Here is an 18,965-nt window from a genome sequence, read left to right on the forward strand (position 1 = left end):
TGAAGCAACAACCTTCACTCCAGCACATTCCACAAACACTGACAAAACTTCAACAAAACCACTGGCAACTAGTCCTCAAACCACGCTGGCAACCTCAGCAGAAACACCTTCTTCCAAAACAAGCACCACTCCTCAAGCCAGCTCTGGAGTCTCAACATCAGAGGACACACGTGGACCATCTTCTACCAGCACCTCGTCTGATGCCACGTCAGCCAATGTCCAAACCACCCAGAAAACCAGCATAGGAAACACTGCACAGCCTCACACCAGCACACCAACCTCTCCAGAGACAGACACCACCTTGGTTAGCACAGTCACCTCTTCTCCACTCACCACAAGCAGCCAAACTCCTTCACAAAGTGCTTCCTCAGAAACAACCAGTTCAGGTAAAGGTACAAGTTTTACTCTAATTCCATCTGGTGACAACCATACAACTCAATCAACTACTGACTCATTGGGCACTGTGTCTAGTCAAGTGACTACCTTAGGATCTACAGGAAGTGTGTCTATTCTTGTCACCAGCACTGGTTTGCCTACAATCTCTGAGGTTCCAACAACAGGGGAAGCAATGAGGAGGTCATCACCAGCCTCTTTTAACATCTCCTCTCAAAAAACATCTGTTGCTTCCGAAACACCTCAGACTTTAAGTACTGCAACTACCAGAGTATCTGAAACTTTCACTTCAGTTTCTCAGGTGACCAACATCTCTAACCTTCCTGCGTCAGCACCAGATGGGCACACATCTACACAGACTGCAAGGCACACTCTGTCACCTTCAGGTACCACCACCACACCTTTCTCAACTGCTGACAGCTACAGCCACAGAACGCAAACAGCACCACCAACCTTGTCAGTGGGAATGACTGAACGATCAACTGTGGTCAGTTCCTCTACTCTAAGGGATGTGACCTATCCTTCTTCTGCCACCATTTTGCCCACAAATGAAGAACGTGTGACCACAAGTTCAAGCTCAGCCATCCATGAAAACATCACTGCAGTGGTCTTGCCTCCAGTACATGGAAGTCCCGGCTATAACCAGTCAAATACCACACCAACCCCATCTTCTTCAGTGAACCTTTCAAGCACATCCACTTCTCAAGCTCCTACCAGTCGTGAAGGAATAGTGTATACCAGCAACCCAGTGACGAGACCAGACTTTGTACAATCAACGAATACTCCAGGTCTGCTCTTATGCTTCTAACTCATCACTTCCCATCACTTTTTTAACCTCTGTATGAACCATGACCTATACTTTCATTATGTATCTGCCCCTCGTTGGTTCCCAGTCAGTAACTCTGACAAAACCATCAAAATAGAGTGTAGTTCTGTCAGCCCATCACCCTAACCCAAGTGAATTCTGGAAATAGCTACTTTCAGTAACACAACCTCTGATTGCTCCGCAGCAGAGTACTCTACATGAATTTTAACATTTCTCTTTCTCAGTACCCAGATGGAGTAAACTCATGACTTTCATTCTATCCGAAAACCTCTAATCATGAGCTCAGTTTTTTGTATGACTGATACTATGAACTTAGCCACAACACCACCTTCTTTACAACCCGTAAAGTCTTCATCCTCAGAAATAGTACCTCAGAATATACCAGCCAAGTGAAGCTATGTGGCCCTTGAAGCTGCAGCCGTTACCCCAGCATACTTCACAAACACTAACAAAGTTTCAACAGAACCACTGACAACTAGCCCTTAAACCTTCATGGGAACCCCAGCAGAAACATTCCAAAACAAACATCATTCTTCAAGCTAGTTCTTTAGTTTCAACCTCACAAGGTCCAGTGGGTACAATCGTCTTTTATCAGCACCTTATCTGATGCCACAGTAGCCAATGGCCTCACCCCTCAGGCTCATAGAGACAACCTCACACTAGAACATCAACCTCTCTAAGGACAGACATACTCTTGGAGAGTACAACAACTTCTTCACACACCACAAATAGTCTGACATTTTCAGGAAGCATTTCCCAGAAAGAAAAAAAAAGACTTCAGATAACGTTTCAAGTTTTTCAACAATTCCATTCGGTAACTGCCACACAACTCACTCAGCAACTATGTCATTGGACACTGTACTCAGTCTTGTCACTCCCTTAGGAACTATCATGCAAAAAAATGTCCATTCTTGTCACCAGCCCCATTTTGCCTACCATTTCTGAGATCCTATCAATAGGACCAAAGGGACAGGCACTGCTAGTCACTTTCAGTACCTCTCCTCAGGAAACATCCATTGTTTCTCAGATGGCTGGGCTTATAAGCACAGTAACTGCCTGAAGATCTGAAATATTCACTTCCATCTTTTGGCTAACATACCACTTCTCAACAGCTACATCTCCCCCTCTTTTATTAACACACGATGGACATACATCTCCACAAACCACGATGTATTTTCTAACACCTTCAGGCACCAGCGCAACATTTTTCTCAACCCTTAACATCTACTGCCACAGAACTCAGAAGCAGTATCTATCAACCTTGTCACTGGGTGTAACTGAAAGATCAAGTATAGTCACTATGCTGAGTGATGTGACCTCTCCTTCCATCATCATTGTTTCAACAGACAGAGAAAGTCTGGTAATAAGCCCTAGTTCAGTTATCCATGACAACCTAATTCCAGGTGTATATCTTTACTAGGAGTTATTTAACTGTTCAACCATCTGCATTACCTGTTTCCTTTATTCATATGCCACATGAAATGTTTGAATAGTTGTAGGGTGCTCCAAGGTGCGTGTGTTTAACCAGCCCACTGAGGAACATGGGGAATTGTGTATTTTGTCCACTCATTAGTAAGATAACCTTCTCAGAGTGGTGAGACTGACCGTTATCAGTCCTTCAGTTACACCCATTAACAAATGTCTATGTTGCTGTCTGAACATCTTTTTATGTACACATTGTCACCTTTAAGTAACATCGAAATCTTCATATCAACTCCTGTCATCTTCACCCTCCGCATCCATACAGCAATGTTAGCAATAGAAGCCTTGTTAGAGGAAACAGCTGAAGGCCAATGATGGTTATCTGTACCATATTGGGTGATGCAATCTTTTCTTCCCCTTCCAGAATTCTGTCCCTCTTAGGCAAGAAATTCTAACTGTATGCCCTAGTTTTTTTTTTTACCCTGAAAACATCTTTGCAGTTGTTATTCCACTGATAGCCATGTCTCCTTGACAAAAGTCACTGAAGGGGCTCCTCGTATCGCTATACTAAGTACATTAACTTCTCTTTAGCCAACAAATTTTCAAGCAGTGTCATCCAGTACTGGTCACACCACAATAATAAAGTGTGTGAGTTCTTCAACTAATTTCAGCAGCATAGTTGGATCCAACCATCTTTGTTATTCCTACTTTTATCCATTCCATTGGTCAAACCACTATTGATTATTTTTAAGCATCTAAAAAGCATTCTGAGGGTCTGCTTTGACTTCACTCTCATCCACTGAGTATAGTTTCTCTGAATCTGTTCTCTCTAGTAACATAAACATAATCAGCTTGTGTCAAGTTCCTATATTTCAACCAGTAATTCTTCATTCTCTTAATCAGCCTCTGGTCCCACAGTCACTTGGAGCATTCATACTGCTTCTAATACTAGCATTTCTAATAACCAGCATAAATAATCACACTTTCCGCAGACCACATTGAAAAGTCTCAACCTGAGATGTAGGGACTCCAGAGTGTGCTTGAGAAAGGACAGTGAATTAGTGTTACTAGGCTAGGAGTGACCTAGGGAGCTCTGGTGGCCTAGTGCTAAGAAGCTGTTACTGCAATCTTGAAACCACAGTTCGAATCCACCAATTGCTCTTCAGGAGAAGGATGGGCAGTCTCCTCCTGTGCAATTAACTGCCTCAGAAAACCCTCTGGAGGGTCAGCTATGGGTCAGTTCCAATTTGATGTTACATAGAAACAACAACAGGCTAGGACTGAGGCAAGGCCTACAAGTCTAGTATGATAGGGAGCGGGGCTAACAGGCCCTCTACCTTCTCTGTCCTAGGAGAAAACTATCTGTAAAGAGCAACTGTTAAGACTGTGACCCTGCCCTTTAAGCACAGGATGGAGAAGAGAGTTTCTGTCTCTTTCTGCTTTTCTTTTAATCTCTTTGACCCTAAGACTCATGCTTGTCTTCTCTCCTTACATTTCCAGGGACGATGCCAACTTCACCAGGAACAAACAGTGCAAGCAGTGTAACAACGTCACTACCAACAACTACCTCCCAGACCTCTCCAACCTCCACCTCCACCACAGTCACCCGCTCCACAGCTCCCCTGGTCCCTATTGAGCCTGAAAAAGGTGACTGGGACCTCTCTACCTTGGGACTGAGGTCAACGTGAATGTGGTGGTTATCAGTGCAGCCATGGAACTAGGATCGTGTCTATCACTGAGGGCTCATTTTGGAGATTGGAGGAGCTGGATGTAGTAGCTGGATGTCTCCAGCATGGCTTCTGGGCCACAGGAGGTCTAACTGCTCCTCATCTTCCCCTTAGAGGGGTGATGTAACTGAGCGTTCAGGCTCTGCCTGCTTGCTCACAGGCTCTGCCCTCCCAGGTTTGAAGAGCCTTCTTATCGCCACTGGGTGGTGCAGTTTAGCACTCAGTTACCAGCTAAAAGGTTAGTTGCTCAAATTCATATGATAGAATCTCGGAAGAAAGGCCTGGCAATCTATTTTCAAAAGAACACAGCCACTGAAGATGCTACGGAGTACAAACCTACTCTGACACACACACAGAGTCACCATGGCAGAGGGTCAGGGAATAGGGAGACAGAACTAGAGGTTGGTGTGGAGTGTCTGCTTCATATGTGGCCCTGGGCTGGAGAGAGGAATGGCCAACGTGCTGTCCCTGCTTTCAGGAAACACACAGTTTAAGTCCAAGAGACAGATCAGCATCGACATAACATGCTCTGCTCAAAGAGGTGGTTTGACCACTGCAGTTTCAAAAGAACACATTTCACATGAATTTGAACAAAAGAATACCTACTAATCATTGTTTACTCTTTCTACTTTTCATATATGTCATGCACTTCTAAATATCTAGGGAAAACTAGATGTTTCAGATAAGGACTTACATTTGCCCATTCCTGTATCAGAGAATGTTTAACTCCTTAAAGAACTGTGGCTACCAGAGCAGAGGCAAAATATTTGGTCTTCTGAGAGCAGGACCTGTTTCTGTAAACTGGACTTGAAGTTCTCAGAGTTGAGAGTCTCAAGTTCGGGGATGAAATGAGAAGTGTTAAGTGAAGAGGGGAGGAGAAAGAGAAGTTCTCAGTGGCTTCCTGGTAGAGTCTGCAGGGGTCTCTCAGAGAGCAGAGGAGAGGGACAGCTCTCCGGGGATCTCTCTTGGCCCTAAAGAAGATCAAGTCCACAAGGATTTTTTTCTCTGTTTGTACCACCCAGGTGTTTCCCTCTTCTTCTTCGGGAGGCCTGCTGGAGACCAAACACTAGTCAGGAGGACAGTGGACTTCACTTCACCCCTCTTCAAACCCAGGATAGGCTTCCCTTTCGGCTCCTTTCTCCGCGATTCCCTTTACGTGAGTACCCAGATGTAACCCAACCTTTAGGGCCCTGTTTCTCTCTCTAGCACCTGCACCTAAGGGAGAAAGAGGAAGGGAGAATGGAAGCAGCCACCAATAGACATTTATTGGGTCACATCTGGTTTCATTGGAAGTCATCAACTTCTTCAGTGTCAGGGCACTAGCTGAGGAACGCAGGGAGCTAAGTAAGGTCTTGCTACTCACGTGAGCAAAAGCATCTTCACCCAGTGAAAAGATCCTCACTCTTCACGAGGCCTTTGATGAGTAAGTAGGAAGCTATACTTGGGAAACATGACAGTTTCATGCTACTGCACTTTCTGTGGTTAGTTCCTGGGGCCTGGGTTCAAGTACCTCGTATCCCCTGGAATAGGGTGGGAACAATGCTGATCTCCCTGGCTCTCTACAAGGGGACAGGGAGGGGGTGGGGATATTAGCCAGGACACTGTAAGAGAGAATGAACAGCAATGGAGTACATGTTACAAACCTTTTCAGTCTCATCTAATATAATGTGAGCTTCAAGATGGCCCAGAAGATTTATTAAGTGGAGGGCTGATCTGAGGTTGGCTCTTTGTGTGTGAAGGAGGCATCTGTGTGGGTGTCTACCAAGTAGACTGTCTTAGGAAAGATTTAGAACCATAAAAGTATCAAGTGGTGAAAAGCTTATGATGCGAGAGGGCTCTACCGGCATGCAGGGAAACGCACAATGATCTCTCTGGGGTCGTCGGCATCTGATCTTCTCCCCAGAGAGATCCGTAGGGGCCGCATTCCTGAGTAACTGGACCAAGACCAAAAAGTTTCCTTCTCTTTCTCTCCCTCAATCTTAATCTGAAGCTCCACTGTGCTCAGTTCACAGATAACGGCCAGGTCATCTTCCCTGATTCTGACTACCAGCTTTTCTCCTATCCATACCCACCACGCAGCGGCTTCACGGGATGGGATTCTGTGGCCCTGGTGGCACCATTTTGGGACGATGCTGACTTCTCCGGCTACCAAGGAACCATATTTTACCAGGTAAGCCTTTCAAAGCCTGGCCTTGGCACCCTCCTAGCAGTCAGCAAAGAAAGACAAAGGGGCTGTGGCCAGAGCCTGGGCTCAGGGTGGGCAGGGACAACTGCCCGAAACGTGGGAGGGGGACAGGCTGGAGGTAATTTAGTAGGGTGGAAGGAGGAAGCAGATAAGAAATATTAAGCCAGCAGAGACTCTGGAAAACCCTGATACAGTCGTAAGAAGACCTACAGATGACAAGAATGGCTTGTCAAATCAGTATTTTATTTTGGAGTAAGATCGTAAGGCGTACACAATGCATGGTTTAAAAGCAGGAAAAGTTGTGCCAAGATCATATCTTTTCACCATACAATCACAACTCTCTGCCAATGAAAACCCAATGAAAAACCTGTTCGAAATATTGCCTCTTGAAACGCCAATGGAGGGTAAGTTATAAGTCAGTTCTGATTTAATGACAACGATTAAATTGTATACTAAGCAAATAATCTGAACTGTATAAAGAGGAATTCCACATCAAGATGGGAGGTAGACTCACCAACAATCTGTACAGATAGATTGCACACCCTGGCTTACAGAAAGCAAAGATGATTAGAAGCACTTGCTGATGAAGCTTGTAGAAAACAGCCTTCAGTATGAATTACACTTCAACATCAAGAAAGCAAAAATCCTCACAACTGGACCATTCATCAAGATAAATGGAGAAAGGATGGCAGTTGTCAAGGAGTTACTTTTACTTAGATCCACAGTCAGCCATGGAAGCAGCAGCCAAGGTATCCAATGACGTACTACTGTGGGAAAATCTGAAGCCAAGCAGCTCTTTAAAGTGCGAAAAATCAAGACTATCACTTTAAAGGTTGAAGTACATGTGACCTGAGTCATGGATTTTCAACAGCCTCATCTGCATGTGAGAGTTGGACAGTGAATAAGGAAGACTGAAGAACTGATGCCTTTGAATTGTGCTGTGGGCAAAAAGGATTGAATACACCACGAACTGCTGAAAACAACAAACAAATCTGTCTTAGAACAAGAGCAGCCAGAGTCCTCCTTACAGGCGAAAAGGATGAAATTTCATCTCACTTATTTTGAGCATGTTATTGGAAGGAGCCAATCCCTGGAAAAAGATATTGTGTGTAGTAAGGTCAGAGAAAGAAAGGAAATCGCTCCAGAGAAGTGGCTTGTTATGGTGACTGTCACAGTGGGCTTGAACACAGCAGAGATGGCGAGGATGATTCCGAGTCCTCAAGGTGGAAATGACTCGACACCATCCAAGGCCAGCCAGTGGCTCCCAGAAGAAGGAAATCATTCCGGTCAGTGCAAGTACTAATGAAAGAGCTTTATAGATGTTGTTTTTAGGTGTCGTTGAGTCAAGTATGACTGACTCATGGTGACCTATGAGCAACAGACCTGACCCCTGTCCTATCCTGTACCATCCTCATCATCTCTGGCACACTTGAGCCCATTGCAGCAGTCACTGTGTCAATCCATCTTGTTGAAGGTCTTCCCAACCTTGACTTACTTTCTACCTTTCCAAGCATGATATCTCGTGCTAAGTAATAACCTTTCCTAGCAACATGCCCTAATCTTTGCCTCCAAGGAGCATTCTGGCTGTGCTTTTTCCAAGGCATATCTGTTTACTCTTTCAGGCAGTCTATGGGAGATTCAGCACTCTTCTCCAACACTTACAGTTCAAAGGCATCAATTTTTCTTCTTTCATCCTTATTCACTGTCCAGCTCTTAGATGCATAACTAGAGATTTTAAAGATCACGGCTTACATTAGGTGCACATTAGTCTTCAAACTGACATCATTGCTACTCATTATTTTGGAGTGGTCCCTGACAATGGATTTGACCCTAACAGTGATCCTTGCCCAGTGCAATATCTTTTCATCTCCTGACTGCTCTGACAAAGGATTTTGATTGTGCTTTATATTGAGGTGTCTGGAAATGTGCATTGTGTGTCTGCTGGAGAAAGCACTGTAGAGGGTCCAGAGATGGAAAAACAGCACTTATCCCCTATCTCACTATGGTAAAGCCAGTTTTGACCAACCCTCTATCATGTTCTGTAAGCTGTAAATCTTAACAGGAGCAGATGGTCCCATCTTTCTCCCTCATATGTTGTTGTTATGTGCTGTTGCATCGCCTGCGACTCATAGTGACCCTATGTACAGCAGTTCTGAAGCCTGTCCTGTCCTGAACCAGTCTCACTGACTCCAACACACCAACTCCAATTGCCCCAGTTACTGTATCAATCCATTTCATCCAGGGTCTTCCTTTCCTGCACTGTCCCTCCACCCTTCTAAGCATGTCCTTCTCCAAGGATCAGTCTCTCCTGGCCACATGCCCAAAGTATGTGAGATGGAGCTTCAAAATCCTAGTCTCTAAGGAAAAACTTCATTTCACCCTCTCCAAAACAGACCTCCTTGTTTTCTTGGCGGTCCTTGGGATGCTTAAGACTTCTCCAGCATCACAACTCAAAGGCATCAATTCTTCTTCTGTCATCCTTAATCATTGTCCAGCTCTCTGATGCATAGCAAGTAACTGCAAAGACCATGGCCTGGATCTCCCTCATCTATGATGGATATATTCAAAATGCCAACTTCTTGGTTAGCAACCCAATACATAACAACACACTATGCCAACAGTTTCCTTCAACAGGAGATAAAAGGGTAGAGGGACAATGCAGGAGTGGAAGACGCCGGATGAGATGGATTGATACAAAGTGGTTTACCAGATCTTAACTAGTTTGCACTTTGAGGTGCATGAATTGGCAATTCAGAGGAGCACAGCACCTGCACTGGCCTGGAGTTCTGCACCTGGACTTTTATCCCCAAGCGTCCCAGCACTTAAAATTTAAATAGGTCTTAAGGTCATAGGTGTTAGCAAACCTGAGAAAGGGGGCAATGGGCCCCATAAGTAGAAATATGCAGAAAGTGGGGGTTTTGAGGGATGTGGGAGAGGTCTTCATTTCTTTGTCTTTATATGTCTTCTTTTCTTAGGAATATAATACACTCTATGGGGAAAGCAACCGACTAGTCCATCAGGTGGAGTCCTGGATTACAGAGTTTTCACATACCTGGTACAAAGCCAGGTGGACCCTAAAGGTCACCTGGGTTAACGTCCCTGCCTATCCTGCCCACTCGACCTTCGGGGTGAGTAGATGGAGGGGAACTGTACGCCCTCGGTAGGTTAGTCATCCTAGAGTCCCAGGCAGTGGCCGCTCTGAAAATATTCTCTAACTTGTGAGCTTGCTGATTACAGTAGATGATACTGCCAACACCGGTGTGCAGAGTTCTGGTCAAATGTCACACCTGCCTGAGCCCCTACTTATGCTGTCTCCCAGGGTCCAGTGCAGGAGGGATCATTAGATGGAAACAAGAAACACAATTTCTGTAGGTAAAAAAATGACTGGCTATTGGAAGTTTCCTATGGCTCAATCTGATATTACTAGCCAGGTAATAGTTTCAGAAATGAGGAAGAGATGGTTAGAGGGGTTAAGCAACTTGTCTGGGGTCTCCAGCTAGTAAATTAGTAAATGGTAAAGCCAGGCCTATAAGCCAAGCTTTTCTGACTCCAAACTCTGACTCGTAATCCCAGTGCCACCTATTGGAAGCGGGACAAGCCACACAATCTTCTTAGTTTCCTTCTAGAGAATCACAAATCTTAGTCACAGTGTTCTTCCTCATGTCTGGTCTAAAATCACTTTTCCATTCATTCTACAAAAATTTGAAGGTTAAGAAAAACTTTGGATTATGTCCTTTGTACCAAACATAGTGCTTGACACCTAGTCAGGCCCTGCCTTCATAAAGCCTCCAATTTCACCTGCCACACGTGTTCCCACTCCATTCAGGTTGAGAGGACATCGGCACATTGTCTTTAAATAGTCCCAAGGAAACATAAGTAACTGGCTTTTGGTCAATTAAAACTTTCTCAACTCAGCTAATCTCTCAGATTCCCATAACTTTCTTTCACAAACTCTCTTACATCTTACTTGTAACCCAGCGCCCTTTATCTTGTGTCCCTGGAAATAAGCCACTAAGAAGGCAGGTCCACTGTGCTACATATTTTGACACCCAGGTGAAACGTTGCCATGAACAGTCCCAAACTTCCTCTGGGAGGCCAGGAATAGGTGATATGTGTACTGAGGCAGTAGGGTGGGGCATCTGGGCAGACACCCCAAATCTCTCACAAGCATTCCTATGTTTATCTCCAACCAACCCCTAGACCAATACCTACCAAGCCATCCTCTCCACAGATGGGAGCAAGTCCTATGCCCTGTTTCTCTACCAAAATGGAGGCATGCAGTGGGACACTGCCCAGCGCCGAGGCAACTTGGTCCTCATGGGCTTCACCAGGTAAGACGCACTGACTGAATATCACAAAGGGATGTATAACGTGGCCAAGGTTTTCACTACATCAACACACCGTCATCCCTCAGGATGAGGCGTGAATCCTTCTCCCTTGTGTTTTTGAATCATGCTGTCTCCAGTTCCCAGTGGAGTCACACACTGTGCTATTTAAAATTGAATATAAACAAAACCAACTTGATGCCTTCAGGTTGACCTCAACTCATAGCGGTTGCATGGGCGTCAGAGCAGAATGTATACATGAAGTTTACAGTGGCTGATTTTTCTGTATGTAGATTGAAAGCCTTTTTCACCAAGGTACCTCTAGGTGGACTTGAACCTCCAAACTTTTAGTTAACAGCCCAGTGCATTGACTACACCATCCAGGGATTCCATTTAAAATAAAAAGATGCCTGTTTGCTCTGCCCATGTCTTTCTTATCCTGGTAACCATAAGCTATGCCTTGCTCACACACCCTACTGCAATGTCCTCATTCAGTCTAGCCCTGCCAACCACGTCCCCACCCAAGGAAACCAAGCCCCGCACACTGTAAGAATTCCCTTCTTTGACTTCCCTGATTTCCTGACTTCTCAAATATCACTATAAAAACACCAAACTCAACCCACTGCCATCAGATATCTTCTGACCCATATATAACACCAGAGTTATGAGTTATACTCTGTAGAAAGAACTGCAATAACAGGCTTGAGCAGAATTTCAAAGATGGTGCAGCATCCCGGCAGACTGTCGTTCTGTTCTGTACTTAGAGATCACTATAAGTCGGAGCCAATTTGACAACATCTAACAATCTTTATGGGAGGAGACTGCCACATCTTTCCCAGGCAAAGCAGCTGGAAGATTCAAATCAAATAACTTTTCAGCCAGCCACTGAGTGCATAACCACATCACTAGAGTTGCTTATAATAAAAATAACTACCACTTATTCCACTAGGTACTTTATATGTATTATTTTGTTTAATTATCACCAGATCTTCATGAGGTAAGTTGTATTTATGATACACATAAGGAACTAAGGGTACAAATGAAGTCTAAAGTAATTATCCAGTTACATAGATAGTTCCTAAGTAATTTATCCAGTTACATAGTTAGTTGGGGACAAAGAAAGCATTTGAACCCAGACATTAGAGGTTGGACTCTGCCTCCCTAATTTTTCAGTTTGAAAATTAGCTGCTTTCCCAGGAGCATCCAACACTGCTCTCCCAGGGGCACCCAACACCTTATGTGGGGCAGGAAGAAGGAGAAGAGGTCAGGGTGAAAGGTTATTGGCTTTTCCACGTATAGAGTTGTTTGATCTCTGACATAACAGTTCTCAACCATGGTGTTCTCAGTGGCTAGTATGTGGCAGTCTACCTTGTAAAGGAATCACATTGAATTTACATTGGTAATTGCTGCAAATGATTTACTCAGAGCTCAGGATCGCCACTGTCATTCCATGACTTTCACTCACATTTGGAAGTGCTGTGGGGGGAAAAAAAGAGTGCAACTATTCAACCACTAGGAATTCCTAGAAAGCTAGGTGCTTCACACCGTCCTGAGTACACCCTGGAGAGGAGGCACACATGTGGACAGTCATCTGCTGCTGTGTCAGAGAGGAGGAAAACACAGAGACAGCTGGGAGGCATGCGCCTGGCTGAGGCTGGAGGCTGCTGCTCCAACCCCACATCTGAGGCTGTGATGACGGCTGTAATGGCAACAGTGTCCAGTAATTGGGTCTTCACTCAGTTCTGAGAGACTTAAAAATGCTACCTCATTTAATCCTCACAATACTGAAGATAAGATCATAATCTCTTTTATACAAATGAGAAAACTAAGAATCAGAGCAATTTGGTAGCTTGCCTTTGGTAACCAAGCTAGTAAGTGCTGGAATCAGGAGTTCAACCCTGACTTTCGAAATCCAGAGACGAGCTCCGAACCATCACAACACACTGCTCCCTGATCCTGAACACCTTAAAGATGATTATGGGGGAGTCAGCCCCAACTTGTGGCTACCCTTACACACCAGAGTAGAGCTGTGTCCTATAGGGTTTTCAGTGACTACTTTCCCTGAAGTCTATTGCCAGGCCTTTCTTCCATGGTGCCTGTAGCTGGTCAATCTTTCTGTTAGCAGCCAACCAAGTGAACCATTTGTGCCGCTCAGGGACTCCCTTCAATCTGTAGCTTAAGAAAAGTATTAGAAGGAGGCCTGAGCCTCTTGTTTTCACACGCCTGTCTCATGACCAAGCAGAATGGCCAGTTTCTCATGCTTAGTAACCAGATGTGGAGTTAGTTGGAGCCCCCCCCTTCCTATATATCCATTTCTTTGTTCACACTTATTACCAACCTTAGTGATTCTAACTGGCGAATCCGTCAACTAACTGACCAATGACTGAGCTGAAAAACTGACGACTAGCGAATGAATGATTTATGGAAGGGAGGAAAAAGGAAGAAATGAGGTGGGGAAAGGAAGGAAGGACTGACTTGCAGTGAATTCCCTGTGTGTGACAGACTTGTCGCGAATTCCCTGTGTGTGACAGAGACCTGAGAGTCTTTCCTTTGCCTACAGTGGAGATGGGCATTTCCAGAACAGCCCCCTGACATTCCGGCCCATCTGGGAGAAGTATCGTCCAGATCAATTCTTGGATTTCAACTCAGGTAAAAGCACCACTTCCTCTCACTAGTGCTGGTCTCGAGCTCCCTTCTGCTCTCCTCTCCAAGGGTCACGGAAGTCTTGGTGGGCAGCTCCCTAGCTTCTCTACCATTCCTAATGCTGTCACCCATCTCCTGTGGGTGGAATTAGGGCTTGGTACTGGTCAGAGAGCAGCTGCTGCTTTGTGCGCCTTGAGACACAGTACAGTCTCTTCGCAGGCTGTGTCTCCTGCCTGTGATGAACCAAGTCCAAGAGCTCTTCAGTGAGGGGCCGGACCCTAGAAATGAGAACAGGAATATCGTGGGAGATAGGAATCTGAATGGACAGGTAGGATAATACTCCAGCTGCCTTGTCCCAGAGTTGGGATGAAAACCTGGACGACATCCCTTATAAAAATCTACCACGAGTCTGGAAGACTGACATTGATTCATTCAACATTTACTGAGTATCTGTTACATGTTGGACACTGGACTAAGTGGCAGGCATACAAAAGAAAAGAACAAGATGTAAGTTGTTAGGTTAGTTCTCAAAGGGTTCCGCCTCTGATAAGGAGGCCAGTGCTTCACTATCAAGATACAAACTATGCCTCCTTTCCAAGACTCAGTGCAATGACTCAAGACTCAAAAAAATGAAATCATCATTTCCAAATGTAATAGATCAAAGGAAATTTTATTTGTCTTATTTTTTAAAAAATTAATTTTATTGTTAGTATTTTAGCATTTATATACATTGTGTTTCATACATGTATATTATGTTCCATATAGATTTTCATCTACATTATATTTTGTTCATTTATATTGTGAGAATTTTTTCCTCCCTTACAATTATTTCCACCAACAACTACAAATAATTTAGAAATAATTAGGAGGGGGTTTTTTGGTGGCTTATTGCTGTTATTTTTTTATTATTAATTTTAATGAAAATTTACAGAGACTTTGGATTTCCATTCATACATAGTTCTTGGGTCATCAGAAATACAAATCAAGTCAAGTCATGGCTGCCACCTTGTGGAGGGAGCTGTAGTGTCAGAATGATACATTCTAATGGGCTTGAGTGTGTCAGAGATTTTGAAGATGGCACAGAATGGGACAGGTCTCGGATCTGCTGCTCATAGGGTCACTATGAGTCATTCTCAACTTGACAGCACCTAACAACAACAAACCAGGATACAGTGACCTCAGTGTAGAATCATGACAGTGATGGTGAGTGTGTGTGTGTGTGTGTGTGTTAGCAACAGTGTTTGACATGTTTCCCCTGATATCAAGTGTCTTGGTCCACAAATAGGCAATTATAAACAATGATTATTCTCAAAGTTTTAATAAAATTAGTTATCTTGGCAATATATGCATTTCGAGTTAAAATCTAATGCACAATACCCTGTAACTGATCTTACTGGGTTCGGGAGTTCCTCTTCTCACCCACTGTGGTTACGATAAACAATGGAATATGTATGCTTCCCATTCCAATGGGAGCTCTGGTGGCCTAGTGTTGAGAAGCTGTGCTGCAACCCCAAAGGCACTCAGTTCAAGGCTATAGCTCCTCCACGGGAGTACAATGGGCAGTCTCTTCCTGTGTGATTAACTGCCTCTGAAAACCTGCTGGAGGGTCAGCTATGGGTTGGTTCCAGCTTAACGGTAAACAACAACTACTACCAATTAAAGATCTAGTGAAAGCTCAACCTTGTATTAGAGTATCTCCTCCCGGTTACTACTTCTTCCTCCCAGAGGACACTGTACACTGCACAGCCTTGTGATATTGAAGCAAGCCTCTCCTTTACATGCTTGACTTCTCTGTGGTTCCCCCGCTGCCTCTGGGCATTCTCCTCTACCCTGGCTCCTTTGGCCACTAAAGAGTCTTTGCTGGGGGAGAGAGTGGCAAAGGAAATGACTGGTGCATTCACAGCATAGTTGATGGCATCCCTGGATGTTTCAGAGAGCGGGTGTGGGGAGGAAGTGATCTGGGGGGCTAGAAGTTGTTGAGATTTATAACAGGGCAGCAGGGTGAAGGATGAGGTCAGTGGAGGGTTCAGGGGTTGACTCAGATTTGGAAGCTAAGAAGAGCTCTTTGCCCAGTACTTGTCCAAAGTATTGCTAAGATCCAAGCTCTGAGAGTTTTGGGAGCTTATGTCAAAGCTCTTTTGAGGCGGAATCATTGCCAATCTGTACTGGATCAAACCAGCCCTGAAGAGCTGCTCAATGAAGGAAGGGTGAAATGTGAAGGTATATTTCTGAGTTCCGGTTCTTGCAAAGTTAACGCCACCTGCACAGCCCAGCCTGTGCGATGACCCCTTTTTTCTCTCTTTCCTTCAGGTTACCGGGGACTACAGGTCTACACACTGCACAGGGAAGAAAGGCCCAACTACCGGCTCAAGTGCCTCCAGTGGCTGAACAGCCAACCTCAGCGGCCCAGCTGGGGCTGGAACCACATCTCCTGCCCTTGTTCCTGGCAGCAAGGACGTTGGGATTTACGCTTTCTGCCCACCAACATAGGTGATGCCTTCTTCTTGTCTCTTGGGGTATCCTCGCTACCCCCATACAAACCCACCCATCATTACCTCGAGTAATGCCTGACCAGCCTTTTCCAAAGAGTCTTCAGCTTTTCCCCGGAATCTCCACACATGTCCCTTCCCAGGGTTTTTTCACCGTGATTCCAACACCCCACCCACCCCCGACCCTGTCATGCTGACCTGAGTATGTCTGCACTTGTTGCAGGCTGGTGGGGTCGCGGCAACAGGCAGCTGTGCAGCTACTCATCCTGGCGAGGGGGTGTGTGCTGCAGTTATGGACTCTGGGGAGAGTTTCAAGGAGGCTGGAGAGTGCAAAGTCTGTGGCACTTTGGTAAGTATGTCCAGACCATGCATTGCTCCTCCATCCATTCTGAATCACTGAAAAAGCGTATCTTGGTTGGTAGAAGGCCAAGGAAAACTCTTAAGGAAATAGAGGGGCTTAAAAGCCACACTAATAACATCAAAAGTGTTGTAAAGATAGTAGATATAATCTTCAAGAAAAGAATACCTTTTAGCTCCCATGTATCATATATCATGTGCCAAGGTAAGTAGGAGTTAAAGTTTTTGGGAGGCTGTAAGTCACAAGGGAGGAGACTGCCCATCTCATTCCATATCTACCATGTGCCATGACTTCTTCTACACAATAATTTATCCTACAAGCCTGCAAAGGGGACAGAAAGTATATAGATCAGTCACTGAAGATCATTGAGCAGAGCAGGGTATGAACTGAGGTGTGCTTGATTGCAAAACCAGGCTACTGTTATTATAACCTCAAGTCTTCCATCCCTTCCTCCATCTCCCCTAACATGCTGCTCTTCTCTTCAGATCAAGAGCTAGAGGCAGAGAACTGGTGTTGCCGCTGGAATGACAAGCCTTTCTTCTTCTGTACTCAATACCGACAAAGGCAGCCCCGCATCAGCTGTACTGGATACAGGCCTCCAAGACTAGGTGAGGCAGAGCAACTGGTAGAGAGTGGCCTCATGGCTTCAGGGACAAGGAGATTTGACCAGAGAAGGGCTAGCTTTTGAACCAGAGTTACAGCTGTAGGGAAGGTAAAGCTGTTTCCAGTGTGGTGGCATGGTAAATGGAGGAGTTTTGTTCATGCGGTCAGGGAAGGGCTGAGAGTAGGAGTAGAGAAAAAGGAATAGAATGGGAGGAGCAAGGGATCCTAAGTGTAAGAGGACTTCATGGGAGAGTTTCATACTCCATTAACATCTCCTCTGGCTTGAGTCTACTGACAAGTAGCTGCTGGGCAAGTGAGGTGGACAGGAGGATGTCTTGTTAGGTGCCATCGAGTTAAGTACAACTCATAACAACTCTATGAACAAAATATCTGAACCCTGTTCTATCCTGTGCCATCCTCACATTTTCTGACACACAAGCGCTCATTGCAACAGTCTCCACATCAGTCCACCTGGTTGAGGGTCTTCCTCTCCTTCACTGACCCTCCACATTTCCTAACCAAAAAAAATAGAAAGTGGAACAATGAAATACAGAATAAGAATTGCTGCATTTGAATTGTGCTGTTGCTGAGAGATTCTGGAGAACTGCCAAAAGAATGAACAAATCCATCTTAGAAAACATACAATCAGAATGCAAGCAAGGATGACAAGACTTTGGGTCAACTGGTTTTGTCCTGAATAACAAGACCTAGAAAAGCATAAGTTGGTTGGTAGCAGGCCAAAGAAAATCCCCAATGAGATAGATTGTTATAGTAGTCATACCAATGGAATAAAACACATCATGAAGATAGGGCAGGACCAATCAAAGTTTATTTCTGTCAGACAAGGTCATCATGAATTGGAGTCAACTTGAAAGCAACTAACAATGGCAATCACCCTTGGTTTTGGGTGCCAATGTGATGTCTCCTTTTTTCTCTAGCCTGGATGTTTGGAGACCCTCACATTACCACCTTGGATGGCGCCAATTATACCTTCAATGGTCTAGGGGACTTCCTGCTGGTCCAGGCCCAGGATGGAAACTCTTCCTTCCTGCTGCAAGGCCGCACTGCCCAGACGGGCACGGCCCAGGCCACCAACTTCATTGCCTTTGCTGCTCAGTACAAATCCAGCAGCCTGGGCCCAAATACAGTAAGTGAGGGGGAGCTCGGGCCATCCCTGCATCCCCCATTGAAAGCCGTTCAATGGGAAATTGAGGTCCAGGAATAAAAAGAGAGCAGGAAGAGAGACAAAGAAGCTAAAGGAGTTGGGAAGTGGAGGAGGACACACACTGATAGTACGGTGGCTTTGAGAGTAAGCATTCAAGTTGACAAGGTTGGCATACTGGCTCCACCATTTTTACCACCTGTGTAATTTTAAAGAAATTCATTTTCAGTGCCTCAGATAATAATATATTACCTACCTCTCAGGGCTGTTGTGAAATATATGAGACAATTAGAGGGATGTGCCTTTCACAAAGTCTGACTCGTGTCAAACAGTCAATGTTAGTTATCAGACCCTCCTTGCCACATTCAGTCACTTCATCTTCAATCCCTGAGTTGCTCTCAGGTGCCTCCTTTCTGGACCTCTGAACTCACCTACGTGGCAGACGTAAGCCTCCTCCTTTTTTTCCCCCCCAGGTTCAATGGTTCCTTGAGCCCAATGACAAAATCAAAGTTACGCTCAATAATAAGCCTGTGGAATTTGAGGTCAACCCTGAAGATGCTGAAGGTAGGCTGAAGACAGCCATCAGTCACCTCTCCTGCTTCCGTGGAGTTCCATGAGGTGCCCAGTTTCCTGGAGGCTCTATGTGCTGGGATGTGAAAGCAGCAGCAGGGGTGCCGAGAAGAATAGTGACCCCTATTTCTTCAGTAGCTGTAACCAAGCAATTTTATCATCCCAGGAACAGGGCATTAGTTATTCCCTCTCACTTCTGTCCTCTTTTCCTATGCTGAGTTCCCTCTTTTTCAGTCTTCAGAAAGAAGGAGATGGTGTAGGT

General features: G+C 45.0%; 1 protein-coding gene across 1 annotated transcript in view; it reads left to right on the plus strand.

The window, feature by feature from the left end:
• MUC4 (mucin 4, cell surface associated) overlaps positions 1-18,965 on the plus strand; it is a 70,740-nt gene that overhangs the window by 32,141 nt on the left and 19,634 nt on the right. Inside the window, exons 2-15 of the mRNA XM_006884295.1 lie at positions 372-500; positions 687-880; positions 3,993-4,005; positions 4,142-4,288; positions 5,391-5,524; positions 6,374-6,538; positions 9,529-9,681; positions 10,754-10,884; positions 13,439-13,527; positions 15,832-16,011; positions 16,234-16,359; positions 16,854-16,976; positions 17,910-18,118; positions 18,607-18,697. Coding sequence (XP_006884357.1) covers positions 372-500; positions 687-880; positions 3,993-4,005; positions 4,142-4,288; positions 5,391-5,524; positions 6,374-6,538; positions 9,529-9,681; positions 10,754-10,884; positions 13,439-13,527; positions 15,832-16,011; positions 16,234-16,359; positions 16,854-16,976; positions 17,910-18,118; positions 18,607-18,697 — 1,884 coding nt within the window. The remainder of the gene's footprint in view (positions 1-371; positions 501-686; positions 881-3,992; positions 4,006-4,141; positions 4,289-5,390; positions 5,525-6,373; positions 6,539-9,528; positions 9,682-10,753; positions 10,885-13,438; positions 13,528-15,831; positions 16,012-16,233; positions 16,360-16,853; positions 16,977-17,909; positions 18,119-18,606; positions 18,698-18,965) is intronic.

This window comes from Elephantulus edwardii, unplaced genomic scaffold, assembly GCF_000299155.1.
Source record: "Elephantulus edwardii isolate Elephantulus edwardi_28Jun2011 unplaced genomic scaffold, EleEdw1.0 scaffold00032, whole genome shotgun sequence".
In the NCBI taxonomy this organism is placed as follows: domain Eukaryota; kingdom Metazoa; phylum Chordata; class Mammalia; order Macroscelidea; family Macroscelididae; genus Elephantulus; species Elephantulus edwardii.